This window comes from Bos indicus, chromosome 2 (assembly GCF_029378745.1).
Source record: "Bos indicus isolate NIAB-ARS_2022 breed Sahiwal x Tharparkar chromosome 2, NIAB-ARS_B.indTharparkar_mat_pri_1.0, whole genome shotgun sequence".
Lineage (NCBI taxonomy): Eukaryota > Metazoa > Chordata > Mammalia > Artiodactyla > Bovidae > Bos > Bos indicus.
The window spans coordinates 119818773-119831754 of NC_091761.1; the positions used below are offsets into that span (position 1 = coordinate 119818773).

The window sequence follows — 12982 nt, forward strand, 5'->3', positions numbered from 1 at the left end:
GAAATATAAACACTTCCTCCTGGCCCATCGGGGCATCTCTCGCTGGGCCTCCTCTCTAGCCTCCTGGCTTCCAGTTCCCTCCTTTCCTATCTTCTTTCTGTTTCTGGAATGCACCCAGCCACCCCGCACTGCCCACACCCCCAAACCTTTGCTCTAGTGATTTTCCTCCGTGGGATGCTCTCCACTCTGTCAATATATGACTTCCTTTTATATACACAAATCTCAGTCTGTTTCCTCAGGGACACCTTTCCAAACCAAATCTGAGGTAGGTCCCAGGCGTTCTCATCACTCACTGTGTTTTATTTTCTTCCAAGTCGTTTTTGCTATGGTAAGCAATCTTAGCATTTATTTGTTTGCTTATTGTCTTTCTCTCCTCTTCGAGAGTGTAAGCTCCACAAGAGAAGGAACCTCGTCAGTCTTGTTTACTTGTATGTCTCCAGCGCCTAGGAAAAAAACATGCCTGTCATATAGTAGGAGCCTAATAAGTATGTGTTAAGTGGCTAATTGAGTGAATGAAAGTGGTTAGGAGCACGTTTGGGAGGAGGGTGTTGAGGATTCCAAAGTGACTTGATCCCAAGCCACGTGGCTGTTTCACTGAGAGAAGACCCAGGGGCGGCAGACTCAGGGGGTAAACATTCGGAGCTGCTGCTGCTGCCCTCCAAGGAGAGCCCCTCCCCCTCCCCCCCACCCCCGGTGAAAGAGATGGGCCACTTCACTCATTATTGAAGGCAGAGTGCTGTCCCTGGAGGAGATGTGGCGGCCCCGTGGGGGGTGGAACTGGGCCGTCAGGCGGGGATGCTCAGCAGGTGTTTTGGTTCTGAGGGGAGATTTGTCTACATCGTCATTGATGTCTGAGGGTGGAGTGGGCTGCACTAGCAAGTAGGGGTTTGGCAGGCACGTCGGACGTGCAAATGGAAGGTTGGACACTTTCAGGGAAGAACCTGGTGTGGGGAGGACTCTGCACAGTTAGACCAGGCAGGGTTTACAGTCCCTTTCCACCCAGAGTGGCAGCGAATCTGCCCTGTGTTTTTATTTTCTTGCGTGTGTGCTCAATCATGTCTGACTCTTTTGCAGCCCCATGGACTGTAGCCCACCAGGCTTCTCTGTCCGTGAGGTTCTCCCAGCAAGAGTACTAGAGTGACTTGCCATTTCCTTCTCCGTGTCTTTTCCCGACCTTCTCTTCCTGACCCATGGATCAAACCCCCGTCTCTTGCATCTCCTGAAATGGCGGGCAGAGTCTTTACCACTAGCGCCACCTCATGTGCCAGCCGTGCACTCTATCTTTTCCTTGCTCTTTGTGCTGATTACAGAGGATAGGGGAGATACCTATGTCAGGACCTCCTTCCAGTGGGGGTGGGGGCTGCAGGGAGGGTGTAAGATTCTGTGGGAGACACCAAATTTGGGAGGGGGGCAACCTGGTCTAGATCATTGGGAAAGCCAGCCAGAGGGAGTGGGTTTTACACAGGGGTCTACAGGACTGGTGGGGGTCATCAGGAAAAGAAACAGGAAAGCGCCCTGCAAGGGAGGTGATGGGTTTGAACAGTTTAAGAAGTTTGTTGACAGTTTGTGGTACTCAAGGGCTTAGGGCCAGGAAAGTTGAACGTGCACAGGGCAGACCTACATGATGACAAATTTTGTCACGATTACTGCTTTGTGATACAGTGACAGAGCACAGCATGCAGAGAGAGGAGTGGAAGAAACAAGCCAAAGGGCAAGAACGCTGGCAGGAGCCAGGCTAGTAAGACCTTAGAAGCCAGGACTGGGCTGCATGCTCAGGGCTGTGGGGGCCTGCAGGGTTTGCGCAGGGGGTAAAGGTGAACACTGGTGACCCACGTCTGGAAGGCCCTGCTCTCACTCCTGGTAAAGGGACGCTTGGTACTTTCCCTTCTGCAACAGGCTTGACCCTTTCAAGTACCTAGGACAGTCACTCTGCCACTGCTAAAGATGACTGCAGAGCAGAAGTGTGGAAAGGAATGGTTCCATCTCAGGGACTTTTAATTGAATAGGACTAGAGTTGATGGCTTAGAGGTTGTTCTGCAGTCAGTCCCTGTGACAAGAGGCTAAAGAGATGGCTGTGGGAGTAGGGATGTGGCTGCAAACAGCACTGGGAAAAGTCCCTGACAGGACTGCTGAATCCAGAGCCAAGAATGTGGCTTCTGCTCAATGAGAAGAGACAGGGAGGGACTTCCAGCTGTGACCCACTGAGATGGAAACGTGGGCTGTGTTGGCTCGTCCTGGAGTTACCCCGACAGTGGTTGCTGGCGAGGGCGGTCATAAAAGGGAGCAGAGGCTCTGGATCTGCCCCAGTTTTGAATCCAGGGTTTATTGCATTACTAGCCAGGTAACCTTAGACAAGTGACCTGGAACCTCTCTGAGCCTCAGATGACTCATCTGTGAAACACGGTTTATATGGCTATTGTCAAAGCTACATGAATGTGTGTGGAGCCCCTGGCACAAAATAGATATTAAGTAAATGGTCACTACTGCTATCCTTATCATTTTTATGATCATCATTGTCAACGTTATGTTCATGTTGTTGTTCTAGATTGCAAAACACTTTCAAATGTTCTCAGTGAAGTTGAAACAGATTTCATCTCAGCTCGCTCCCACAGAATGCCCTGGTCACACCAGACCGCCACCGTGTTAGCGTGCCTGCCTGCCCCATTAGACTGCGGGTGCCTTACGCAGACGGATCCTCTCACAGATGCCCAGTGCTAGAATAATCTCGTGGCCCCATTTCTGTGTATCCTGGGTCTGTGTAAGGAAGCTCTTGCTCACGACCAGAGCTCCTCAGAGCAAGTGGCTTCAGGATGTGAGCTCCCCACCCAGGAGGGCCTGTCACGGGCTGCCTGACAGGGACGCAGTCGGGATGTGGCTGACTGACTGGGAGGCCAGCTTGGAAGAGAAGACGCTTAAGCCCCTGCGTTGTGTTCTGTCAGCGTTTTCATTGGTGGAGCGCTGTGGTGTTCACTCAGGTTCATCCAAAGGGGCAGTCATGGAAGTCTGGGAGTGTGCACAGTGAGCCACACACGGCTGGCCTTGGGAACTCTCCCTTCCTCTGCTTCCGCAGCTCTTCACAACTCTCGGGACTCACCTTAGCCCCAGCAGATGAACATTTTTAATGTTTAAAAAAAAAATTAAGGAATACTTTTGTATGGAAGACTTCTTTTTGAAACATCAAATTGGTCCTAGATGTTTGGCAGCATATACTACATAACCTTTTGGATTTGTATTTTCTCTTTCATAAAATAAAAACTCAAGAGTTCTGCAAGTTCACATTATGTAAATATATGTAATAAAATATTTACTTAGGGTTTCCATAAAAAAAGGTCCAAAGGAGAGAGTAAGAGAGCTCCTCTTTGCTGGTTTTAGAGGCTCTTCTGGGAATCCCGAGAGAAATTTAAGCCTCTCAAATCTGTTTTGATTGGCCCCTGCATGTTTTATCTCCTGTAATGAGCTCTTTGTCAGTTTGTCAATTTTGACTAAGGACAGAAAGTTCATGTGTAGTAACAGCACACAGACTGAATTTAAAATGATGGTTTATATCATGATGTAATAATCCTCTCTCTTTTCCTTTAGTCAATATTGACCTGGTAGGCCAGTATATTACAACTCTGACTTCAAAAGAAGACACTTTATTTTACCTTCTCCCAGTGTTGGTTTTAGATACTGGTAATACAGAAATTGGGAGTTGAGCCGTCTGAGACGCTTGGCCACGTTCTCTCCGGGCTGAGTTCCTCGATCTTTGCAGGCAGGTCTCTCTGCTCCTGGTGACCCAACAACACAGCTGCGAAGCTCACACAGGGAAGCAGCTGAACTTTGAGCCACACTGGTTTTCCTCAGCTTTCCAGACAGCCCCTTCCTCTGTGGGAAATAGGCCTGTTCTGTGATCCCATAGCGGCCAATATTTCTTAGATGGGTTTGGGTTTCCCCTAAAGTATTAATGTTACAGGACTGGGTGGAAAACCCCAATGCTGCCCTGTAGGAGGGTGGGCCCCGAGTGTGAGACAGATGAGAGTGGGGAATCTTAAATTCTTTTTTTCCCTGAACCTCTTATTTTAACCACCCCAAGTTTAAACACTTTTCCATTTTAAAAAATTGAGGGAAAAATCTTCCCCCAGTTAAGAAGAAATAAGGGAAATAGCTACAATAGCAAGGAGATCAAACCCTTCAATCCTAAAGGAAATCAACCTGAATATTCATTGGAAGGATCGATGCTGAAGCTGAAGCTCAAGCTCCAATACTTTGGCCACCTGATGCAAAGAACTGACTCATTGGAAAAGACCCTGATGCTGGGAAGGATTGAGGGCAGGAGGAGAAGGGGACGACAGAGGATGAGATGGTTGGATGGCATCACCAACTCGAAGGACATGAGTTTGAGCAAGCTCTGGGAGTTGGTGATGGACAGGGAGGCCTGGCGTGCTGCAGTCCATGGGGTCACAAAGAGTTGGACACGACTGAGTGACTGAACTGAACTGAAATAGCTACAGAGTTTGCAGCTAAAATGTGAGATACCTTAAGACTGATTATCCAGGTAAAGCAGAAGAAAAAGTGGTGACATGTTAGCGAGCGCCTCTGAGTCAGCTTGGCTATCAGGCTTGGTTATTTTAGTGAGTCATAACCAAAAGGAAATTGATCGACACGTGAACTTCCAAGTCTCCAGGTAGGCTGGTTTCATGTTCAGCTGTGCCCTCAAGTCCAAACAAGGCCATTGTGCATCTCCCTGTGATTCTCAGCCTTGTTGTTTTCTCTGTCAGCATAATTATGGAGCAAAGGTGTTTCCTTGACAGTTCCAGACTTACTGTCCAGAGTCTGGGGAGAGAGACCCTCTTTTCTGAAGTCCATATCAACCCCTGGAAACAGGCTCAGACGTAAAGAATAGACTTATGGACATGGGGAGAGGTGAGGAGAGGGTGAGATGTATGGAAAGAGTAACATGGAAACTTACATTACCATATGTAACATAGATAGCCAACAGGAATTTGCTGTATGGCTCAGGAAACTCAAACAGGGGCTCTGTATCAACCTAGATGGGTGGGATGGGGAGGGAGATGGGAGGGAGTTTCAAAAGGGAGGGGATATATGTATACCTATGGCTGATTCATGTTGAGGTTTGACAGAAAACAGCAGAATTGTGTAAAGCAGTTATCCATCAATAAAAAATTAATTAATTAAAAAAAAAAAAAACAGGCTCAGAGTAAATCTACTTGGGTCACATGCCTATACCTAGACCAGTCACTATGAACCGGAATGGGGTATAGTGGAATTCCGTCAAGCACATATTTAAATGGTGAGCAGTTCCCCTCTGTGCTTGTATCATCAGTGCCCATGCTGCTCACTGTCTCCAAGTCAAGGGCCATTTCACAGGTGTGCTCTTTTCCATATTCTGTCCACTCTGTGCATTTTCACGTGTACATGTTGGTGTGTATGTGTGTAATCACATACAGTATATCCGATAGATGATGTAGAGGATGTTCAAGAGTAAATCCTAAATGTATACCCTAACTAGCCCCCAAGCCCACTTTGATGCAGTTCCCACCAGCCTGAGTCCTTGGATCAGGTCTCTGGTAGAACTGATAGAGCAAGCGGGACCTGCTGAAAAAACAACTCCGCCAGGAAGGGAACAGGCAATTCTAAAAGGGAAAGAAAGTAGGTCTTTTACCAGAACAGCAAAGACAACAGGCAGACACACTAATTGTTGATTCATTCACTCAGGAAGTATTTATTGAGTGCCTGCCATGTCAGGGATTTCCCTGGTGGCTCAGATGGTAAACGCGTCTGCCTACAAATGCGGGAGACCCAGGTTCGATCCTGGGTTGGGAAGATCCCCTGGAGAAGGAAATGACAACCCACTCCAGTACTCTTGTCTGGAAAATTCCATGGATGAAGGAGTGTGGTAGGCTGTAGTTCATGGGGTCGCAAAGAGTCGGACACGGCTGAGTGACTTCACTTTCACTTTCACCATGTCAGGCATTCTTCTAGGCACTGGGCCCACAGCAGTGGACTTGACACTAAAGGCACTGCCTTACTGCAACCTTCACTGTAGGGGCAGACAGTGAACACAGGAGCAAGTAAAGATGCCCTGTGGTGTCTGGGAGTGATGATAGCTCTGAAAAGACCACGGTAAACATCTTCAGCTGTGGGTTAGGTACTGTAGTGGTGCAGGTGGGGGAAACAGGTCAGAGCATCTTGTCTTGTTCTGGGATTCTGTCTCCATCGACCCTTATATGGTGAGAAGGATTTGGGTGGGCAAATCCTGTTGCAGTTATTATCCCAAGTGTACGAAAAAGCATGAGCCAAGCAAGCATCCAAATGGGATGAGGTAAGATACGTTCTGGGAGTGGGAAGAGGTTTCCCACGACGTCTGTGTAGAGAGTGCGTGGAAGATGAGCCATAAGGCTGGCAAGGTGGATTGAGGCGAGCCTGTGCAAGGGCATGAGTAAGAGGCTCGACATCACTGCACCTGTGGTTCTGCCGGGTATTAGCAGCAGTGTGGAGGGTGGGATGGGGGGAAGGGTGAAATCAGGTAGGAAGGCCAGCCCTGGGGCTGAGTGAAGGCTGGCATAGACCGAAGGGGCAGTGCTTTCAGAGGCTTTAGGGACTAATTCCTTCTGGTGAGCTGAGGATTCATTAATCATCCAAAATCAGTCTTCTTCTGCAAGTGTACTGATGTTTACTCAGAGACAAAGAAAACTTTAGCAGTGGTAAACATCTTGTAAAAATGGTTAGTGTCGTCTATTCAGGATAAAAAAATCTCATCTGTTGGACTAGTGAGGAAAGTAACCCTAGCGTACTCCCCAGAGGGTCGGTGGGGAGCCTGAAGGAGGCAGCCTGGGCTCCACGCCCCCTGACCTCGGAGAGCGACCTGCCTTCTCGGGGTAGATTCCCAGGAAGGGTCACCCTGGCCTTCAGTTCCAGGCTGATCAACCTTCTTGTGCATTTACAGGCAACTTTGAAGTGGGCGTGCACATTGCTGATGTCAGTTACTTTGTTCCTGAGGGATCCAGTCTGGATAAAGTGGCTGCTGAGAGAGCTACGAGTGTCTACTTGGTTCAGAAGGTAAAAATCAGTCTCTAGTTTCTTGGGTTGAAAAACATGCTTCTGTTATGTTACCTTCCTTTGTTTGTTTGTCCTTTTAAAAAAAAATCATGAGGAACAGCTCTTGTGTGTGCTGCTTACTCTGGAAATGCCCCACCCCTGGGGTCCCAGGAGCCTGAGCCCATGCTCGTATCATGAGTGGGCCATGGCCATAGGACTTAGCCTAGGATGTCTAGTATTTACCAAGTTCCTCTGGCATGCCCAACTTGTCCACCCCAATCACTGACCCCCTCAGAAGGGAAAGGACAAAGATTAACTCAGGTGGACCACAGACCTAAAGGGAAGGACTCGTGTCATCCTGGCAATGTGAAGGGTGGCAGTGGGTCTTTTTAAGAGGCAGTACTCTACTGGGTCGTTTTTTACTTGGTAGAGACCTTAAAACTGTCACTGACGATTTCATGTCAGTTTTCCCGCGTGTCCCTGTGGCACCACCATGCCCACTGCCTCCCCATCACGTCATTTCCCAGATCGTGCCATCTGCCAAGGGTGTGTCTTTTCAGACACAAAGACAGAGGAGCCACATTCCAAACGCGTGATTGGTGTGGGGCCCAAGGCCTGTAAGTTCGCCCCGCTATTAGAGTATACATTCCTTTCAAGTCTGAAACCAAGGCTCTGTACAAATAGAGGCATCAGCTGTGTCAGGGATTTCTTAGCTGCTCTCTCTTGTCTCTGGAGCCCACTTTGGCCAGGGTCGCTGCAGCTTCAACATGGCTGTCATCTGAGGCTGTCACCTTGGATAATGGTGATGTTATATATCCCATCATTCCTCAGCTCCAGGACCTTCTAGAGCTGTGCTCTGAGGCCTGAGCACCTCAGCCATACCTGGCAGCATGGGTGACATGTGGAAGATAGACTTCCAGACATGTCCCTGCCAGGGTCCAATAAGCCATGTCATTTGGCCTGTGAGTGCCCCAGCCGTCTGCTAACAGTAAGAATCTCTGCTGGGCAGAAGGGTTGTTGCATAGTTGAATCCTCATTCATTTCCCCAACCCAGTCCTGTACAGTCCAGCACTCCACCTGCCCCCCCCCTTACACACATGGTCTTGGATAACTTATACCAGCAGTCTCCTTGCCAACCCCAAGAGGGGTACATTCTAGAATCCCTGGAGTCCGGTTTTAGCAACGTGCCTGTGTTGTGCTTACAAAGGTGCTGGCAGTTCTAGAACAGGAGTCCTCAGGGACAATCCAAAAGGTCCTAGGATGTCTAGTATTTACCAGGTTCCTCTCACATGTTCAACTTGTCCACCCCAATCACTGACTCCCTCAGAAGGGAAAGGACATAAATTAACTCAAATGGACCACAGACCTAAATGTAAAATGTGAAACTATAAAACTCCTACAAGATAACATTGGAGAAGATTTAGATGCCCTCAGTTTGGCAATGACCTTTTTGATGCAGTACCAAAGACACACCTCTGAAAGAAAGAATCGATAAGCTGGGCTTAATTAAAATTAAAAATCTATGCTCAGCAAAAGACACTGTCAAGAAAATTGGACATCTGGTTTATTCAGGTGTTCAGCTTTGCCTGCCATTTATAGTAGGTGCTCAGAACCTCCATGTAGGTGTTTTCTGCTGCTCCAGATATGAGAATACTGAAAGAGAGGGGGATGGAGTTGATCATTGAGCTGTGAAATTCTGGGTCAGATGCTGCATAATCATTCAGACCCAGTTATAATTAACAGTGTGTTATCAGTGACAGGTAACCTCTAGGCATAGTGGTACTAAAAGACCCAGAACCTTCAGTCACCCCTCAGTGGGAATGGAAAGCTGTATCCTCTTCTGAACAGGAGGTGTTCTACCCCAAAGACTTAGCTTATGTCCAAGCATCCATGCCCGTCTGGCCTCTGTGGCCTGTTCAAACCTAAATGTGGTGTTTGAGGACTTCTGTTTGACCCCCATCCCACATGATGTCTGTGACACCTGTGTCCAAGCCGAGGGCAGGTATAGGTGGCCTAAGAGAATGCAGCCCAAATGCACCACCTACACAAATCACTGAACATCAACACATGAGGCTTGCTGCCTGACCTCCCCTCCCCTGGCTGTGAAACCTGAGCCATCACCATTGCACTTCTATCCATGTGAATGAACAGTGCTGGCCCTCAGTGCGTGTTTGTGTTTTTTGGAGGGTCTACTCAACATTTTTCAAGTTCATATTCCACTCAGTGTTCACTTACAACCAAATAAGACCTATCAACTGGGACCAGAAGAAGTATTGTTATTGTTACACCCATTTCTACTGATGACATTCCTTGTTTCCTTTATGAGTTTCCTCATGCCTTTATTTAATATCCTCATTCATAGTAGCCTCAATTTCTGAGCTTCCCAGTATAGGGTAGCCCACTAGTACCTCAGGAGCCATGAGTTACTTAGGAGGATATTGCATTTCTGGTAGGCTGACCTGAAGTGAGAAATATATCATCAAGCCTGGGTCTCATAAGGCATCCATTCAGAGTTATGGACTGAATGTTTGTTTCCCCCTCAAACTCATATATTGAAATCCTAATCCCTAATGTGATGATCTTATGAGGTGGGGCCTTTGGGAGGTGATTAGGTCTTTAGGGTGGAGTCCTCATGAATGAGATTAGTGCCCTTATAGGAAGAAAGCCCAGAGAAGGCAATGGCAACCCACTCCAGTATTCTTGCCTGGAGAATCCCAGGGACGGAGGAGCCTGGCGGGCTGCCATCTATGGGGTCGCACAGAGTTGGACACAACTGAAGTGACTTAGCAGCAGCAGCAACAGGAAGAGAGCCCAGAGAGCTTTCTCATCACCATATGAGGATCCTGCAGGAAGGTGTCATCCCTGAACCAGGAAACGGGCCCTCCTAGACATTGATCTGCCATCACCTTAATTCTAGATGTCCCAGCCCCCAGAACAGTGAGAAATTAGTATGTGTTGTTTAAGCCACCCGATCTGAGTGTGATAAGATAGACAGAATCTTTTAAAGTTGAATGGCTACTTCTAGGTATGTACTTAACAGAAATGCATGCATGTGTTAGAAGGAAAACGTATGACAATATTTGTTGCAACACTATTAAAGTAGCCAAAAAACTAGAAACTATTCAATCCCATCAGCTGTGGTATAGGCACTCAGTGGGATGCTGTACAACAATGAGTGACAGCTCCACACACGAACGTAACGGGGAAAGAAAGCAGACACGAGAGTACACACTGTGTGAGTCCATTTACATAACGTTCAAAAACAAGCAAAGCGAGAAGTCAGAATAGTGATGGTGCTCAGTTGCTTCCGTCGTGTCCAACTCTTTGTGACCCCATGGACTGCAGCCTGCCAGGTTCATCCGTCCACAGGGTTCTCCAGGCAGGAGTACTGGAGTGGGTTGCCATGCCCTTCTCCACAAGATAGTGATTACCCTTGAGGACAGGGGCCCATCTGGTGGGGGCTTCTTATGATTCTTGGTCTGGGCCCATGAGTGTTCAGTTTGTGAAAATGCTTCAAGCTCTTCCTTATGAATTGTGTGTGGGGGGTGTGTGTGTGTTGAAATCTTTTTTCTTCTGAAGCTTGTGGGGGTGACTTTCAGCATTCCACTCTGGTTCCTTTTAGCGTATGCAAGCAGCCTACTCAGGCAAAGGAACTGACCTCAAAATCCAAGACCCCGACTCAGACTTGGCCCTCCTGAGAACACAGCTCTGATGTTTGTACCTTGACGACACTTATAACCTCAGGTTGGAGACATCCCGTCTACACCTCCTGCCCAGAAATGCAGTTGGCTCAATCCAGCCTTTGTTTGGCCCAGAGCCTTACTTAGGGAAGGGAGATGAGACTTTAAAACCCCCTTTATCTGCAAAAACTGTAACGTTGTGATGGAAAGAGAAATAGAGGTAGCAGTCAGACTCCATGAGGTGAATAAATGTGAAACGTTCTTCCCCTATAGATTCAAATGTTTAAGAAGTTTTGACCCAACTAGAAGTTCTTATTCCAAGCAGATGGCTTTCTCTTATCTAGCAGCCACACTCTCCTTTTTATAGCCAGGAATTACATTTCAAATTCAGAAAATGAAAATTGAGTTAAGTAACTAATCAGCCTGTTTCCTTTGCTCTTCTCTTTCCTTTGGTTTTGTGACTGTCACCGTTCTAGCATTTCTCTCTGGGACTGCAGAGTTGGGGCTTCTTGGCCCTGAAAGGCCAGGAGCTGAGTGGAGGGAGGGCTCCTGCTGCTGGACCCTGCCCCCAAGCTTGGCATTCGTGAGTGGTGCCGGCCGCAGCCTTGGGCAGCAGCAGCTGTGCTTTCTGATTCCTTTGAACTACTGCTCTGACCTTTCTTCCTACTCATTTGTGTTTCTTAAAGGACCGTGTCCAGGAACTTTTCTGCTGTTTTCACTTGACTTTGCCTATAAACGTCTGCTTCAAAGCTGCTGCTCTCCCCACCCCCCACCCAGGTTCCCTCTGTCTCATTTGGCAAAATCGTTTCTCTCTCTCTCAAGTTCATCAGACTGGGGCAGAGTGTGTGTGTTGGGGGGTGGGGGAGGGCATACCATCTGTAGGGAAGGTGGCATCAGTCTCTTTTCATTCCATGTTACTCACCTATAAGTAACTGACGTCAGCATTATAGTCGAAGCTTGATTTGGGAAATTCTCCCATAGATTAGGATAGTCTTCAGTGAAATAGATCTTGGGTCCAGATACTATGTTACTGTCCAGATTAGCATCATGTGCATGCATTCTAAGTTGCTTCAATCATGTCCCACTCTTTGCAACCCTATGGCCCTGTAGCCTGCCAGGCTCCATGTGGAGTCCATGGGGATTCTCCAGGCAAGAATACTGAAATGGGTTGCCATGCCCTCCTTTAGGGGATCTCCCCGACCCAGGGATCAAACCCGCGTCTCTTATGTCTCCTGCACTGGCAGGTGGATTCTTTACCACTGGCACCACCTGGGAAGCCTCAGATATCACCATACTATCTTATACATGAAATTCTTTTTGTTGGGATTTTACTCACACTAATACAGATTTAGTTACTCGTTAACATTAGGGTACACTTAGAAGGAAAGATAAATTTGTATATTGTATTTAAATCCTATGAAAAAGCACTCTTTTTGACAAAAGATAGATATCTGTTAGGATACGGGACAACTGTCTATCTCAGCTTAGTCTTGTCCTGCTCAGAAGGATGTGACAGCTAGCTACTTAATATCCCCAAGCTATTTTCTCTGAGAGGGAAATACAAGGCAATAATAGAATTTAAGGTAATGTTTAAAAAATAAGTGAAGAAGTTTTTAAAATAAAACCTAAACAGTTGAAACCTAAACCTAAATTTTCTGCCTGTTGGCTCAAGCACTTGTGTTATTTTAGGTGTGAAACAGCTCAAATGAAAGTTCTCCCATAAATCTCTACGATATTTTATTGGTACTGCTTTATAATAGAGATCAAAGATGGGGATTGGAAGCCCGTCTTAATATGGAGTCCAAAGAGTTTTAAGATGTTCCTTTATGACCCCAGCAGGTTGTCAGAGTGTTGATGTTTTGTTAATGTCAAACTGTGGAGCAAAGAGTTGATCAAATTCAGAATTCATGGAAGTGTTGATATGAAAAAGAAAACTCTTTAAGCAGAGATGTTGGCTGGCAGATGAATTATCTCTTCGCTGTAAGTCATTTCAGCCTGTGAGTGGGGAGCTAGCTGAATGTACCTTATCGTTAAAACCTCGAAGTCCTGAGAGAACAGGAGGAAAAACTCACCAAGTTCTCAGGCTCTCATAGCCAGTGGGCACTGCCGGTGGGAGAGAGGTTTGGGAGCTGGCAGAGGCCTGGGGTAAAAGGGGCAGAAGAAGCCCCTGCAGCCTGCCTCCACCCCCGTACCCCACCCGGCGCTGGAGAACCCCCAGTGGGCGTTGCCATCTGCCCCCTGCGAGCTGTTGTGACCCCTGTATC

General features: G+C 47.4%; 1 protein-coding gene across 7 annotated transcripts in view; it reads left to right on the forward strand.

Moving 5' to 3' along the window:
• Positions 1 to 12982, forward strand: part of DIS3L2 (DIS3 like 3'-5' exoribonuclease 2) — a 361340-nt gene that overhangs the window by 228989 nt on the left and 119369 nt on the right. For all 7 annotated transcript variants that reach the window (XM_070774057.1, XM_070774030.1, XM_070774044.1 and 4 more), the window contains one exon: positions 6947 to 7059. In XM_070774057.1, the coding sequence (XP_070630158.1) occupies positions 6947 to 7059 (113 nt within the window). The remainder of the gene's footprint in view (positions 1 to 6946; positions 7060 to 12982) is intronic.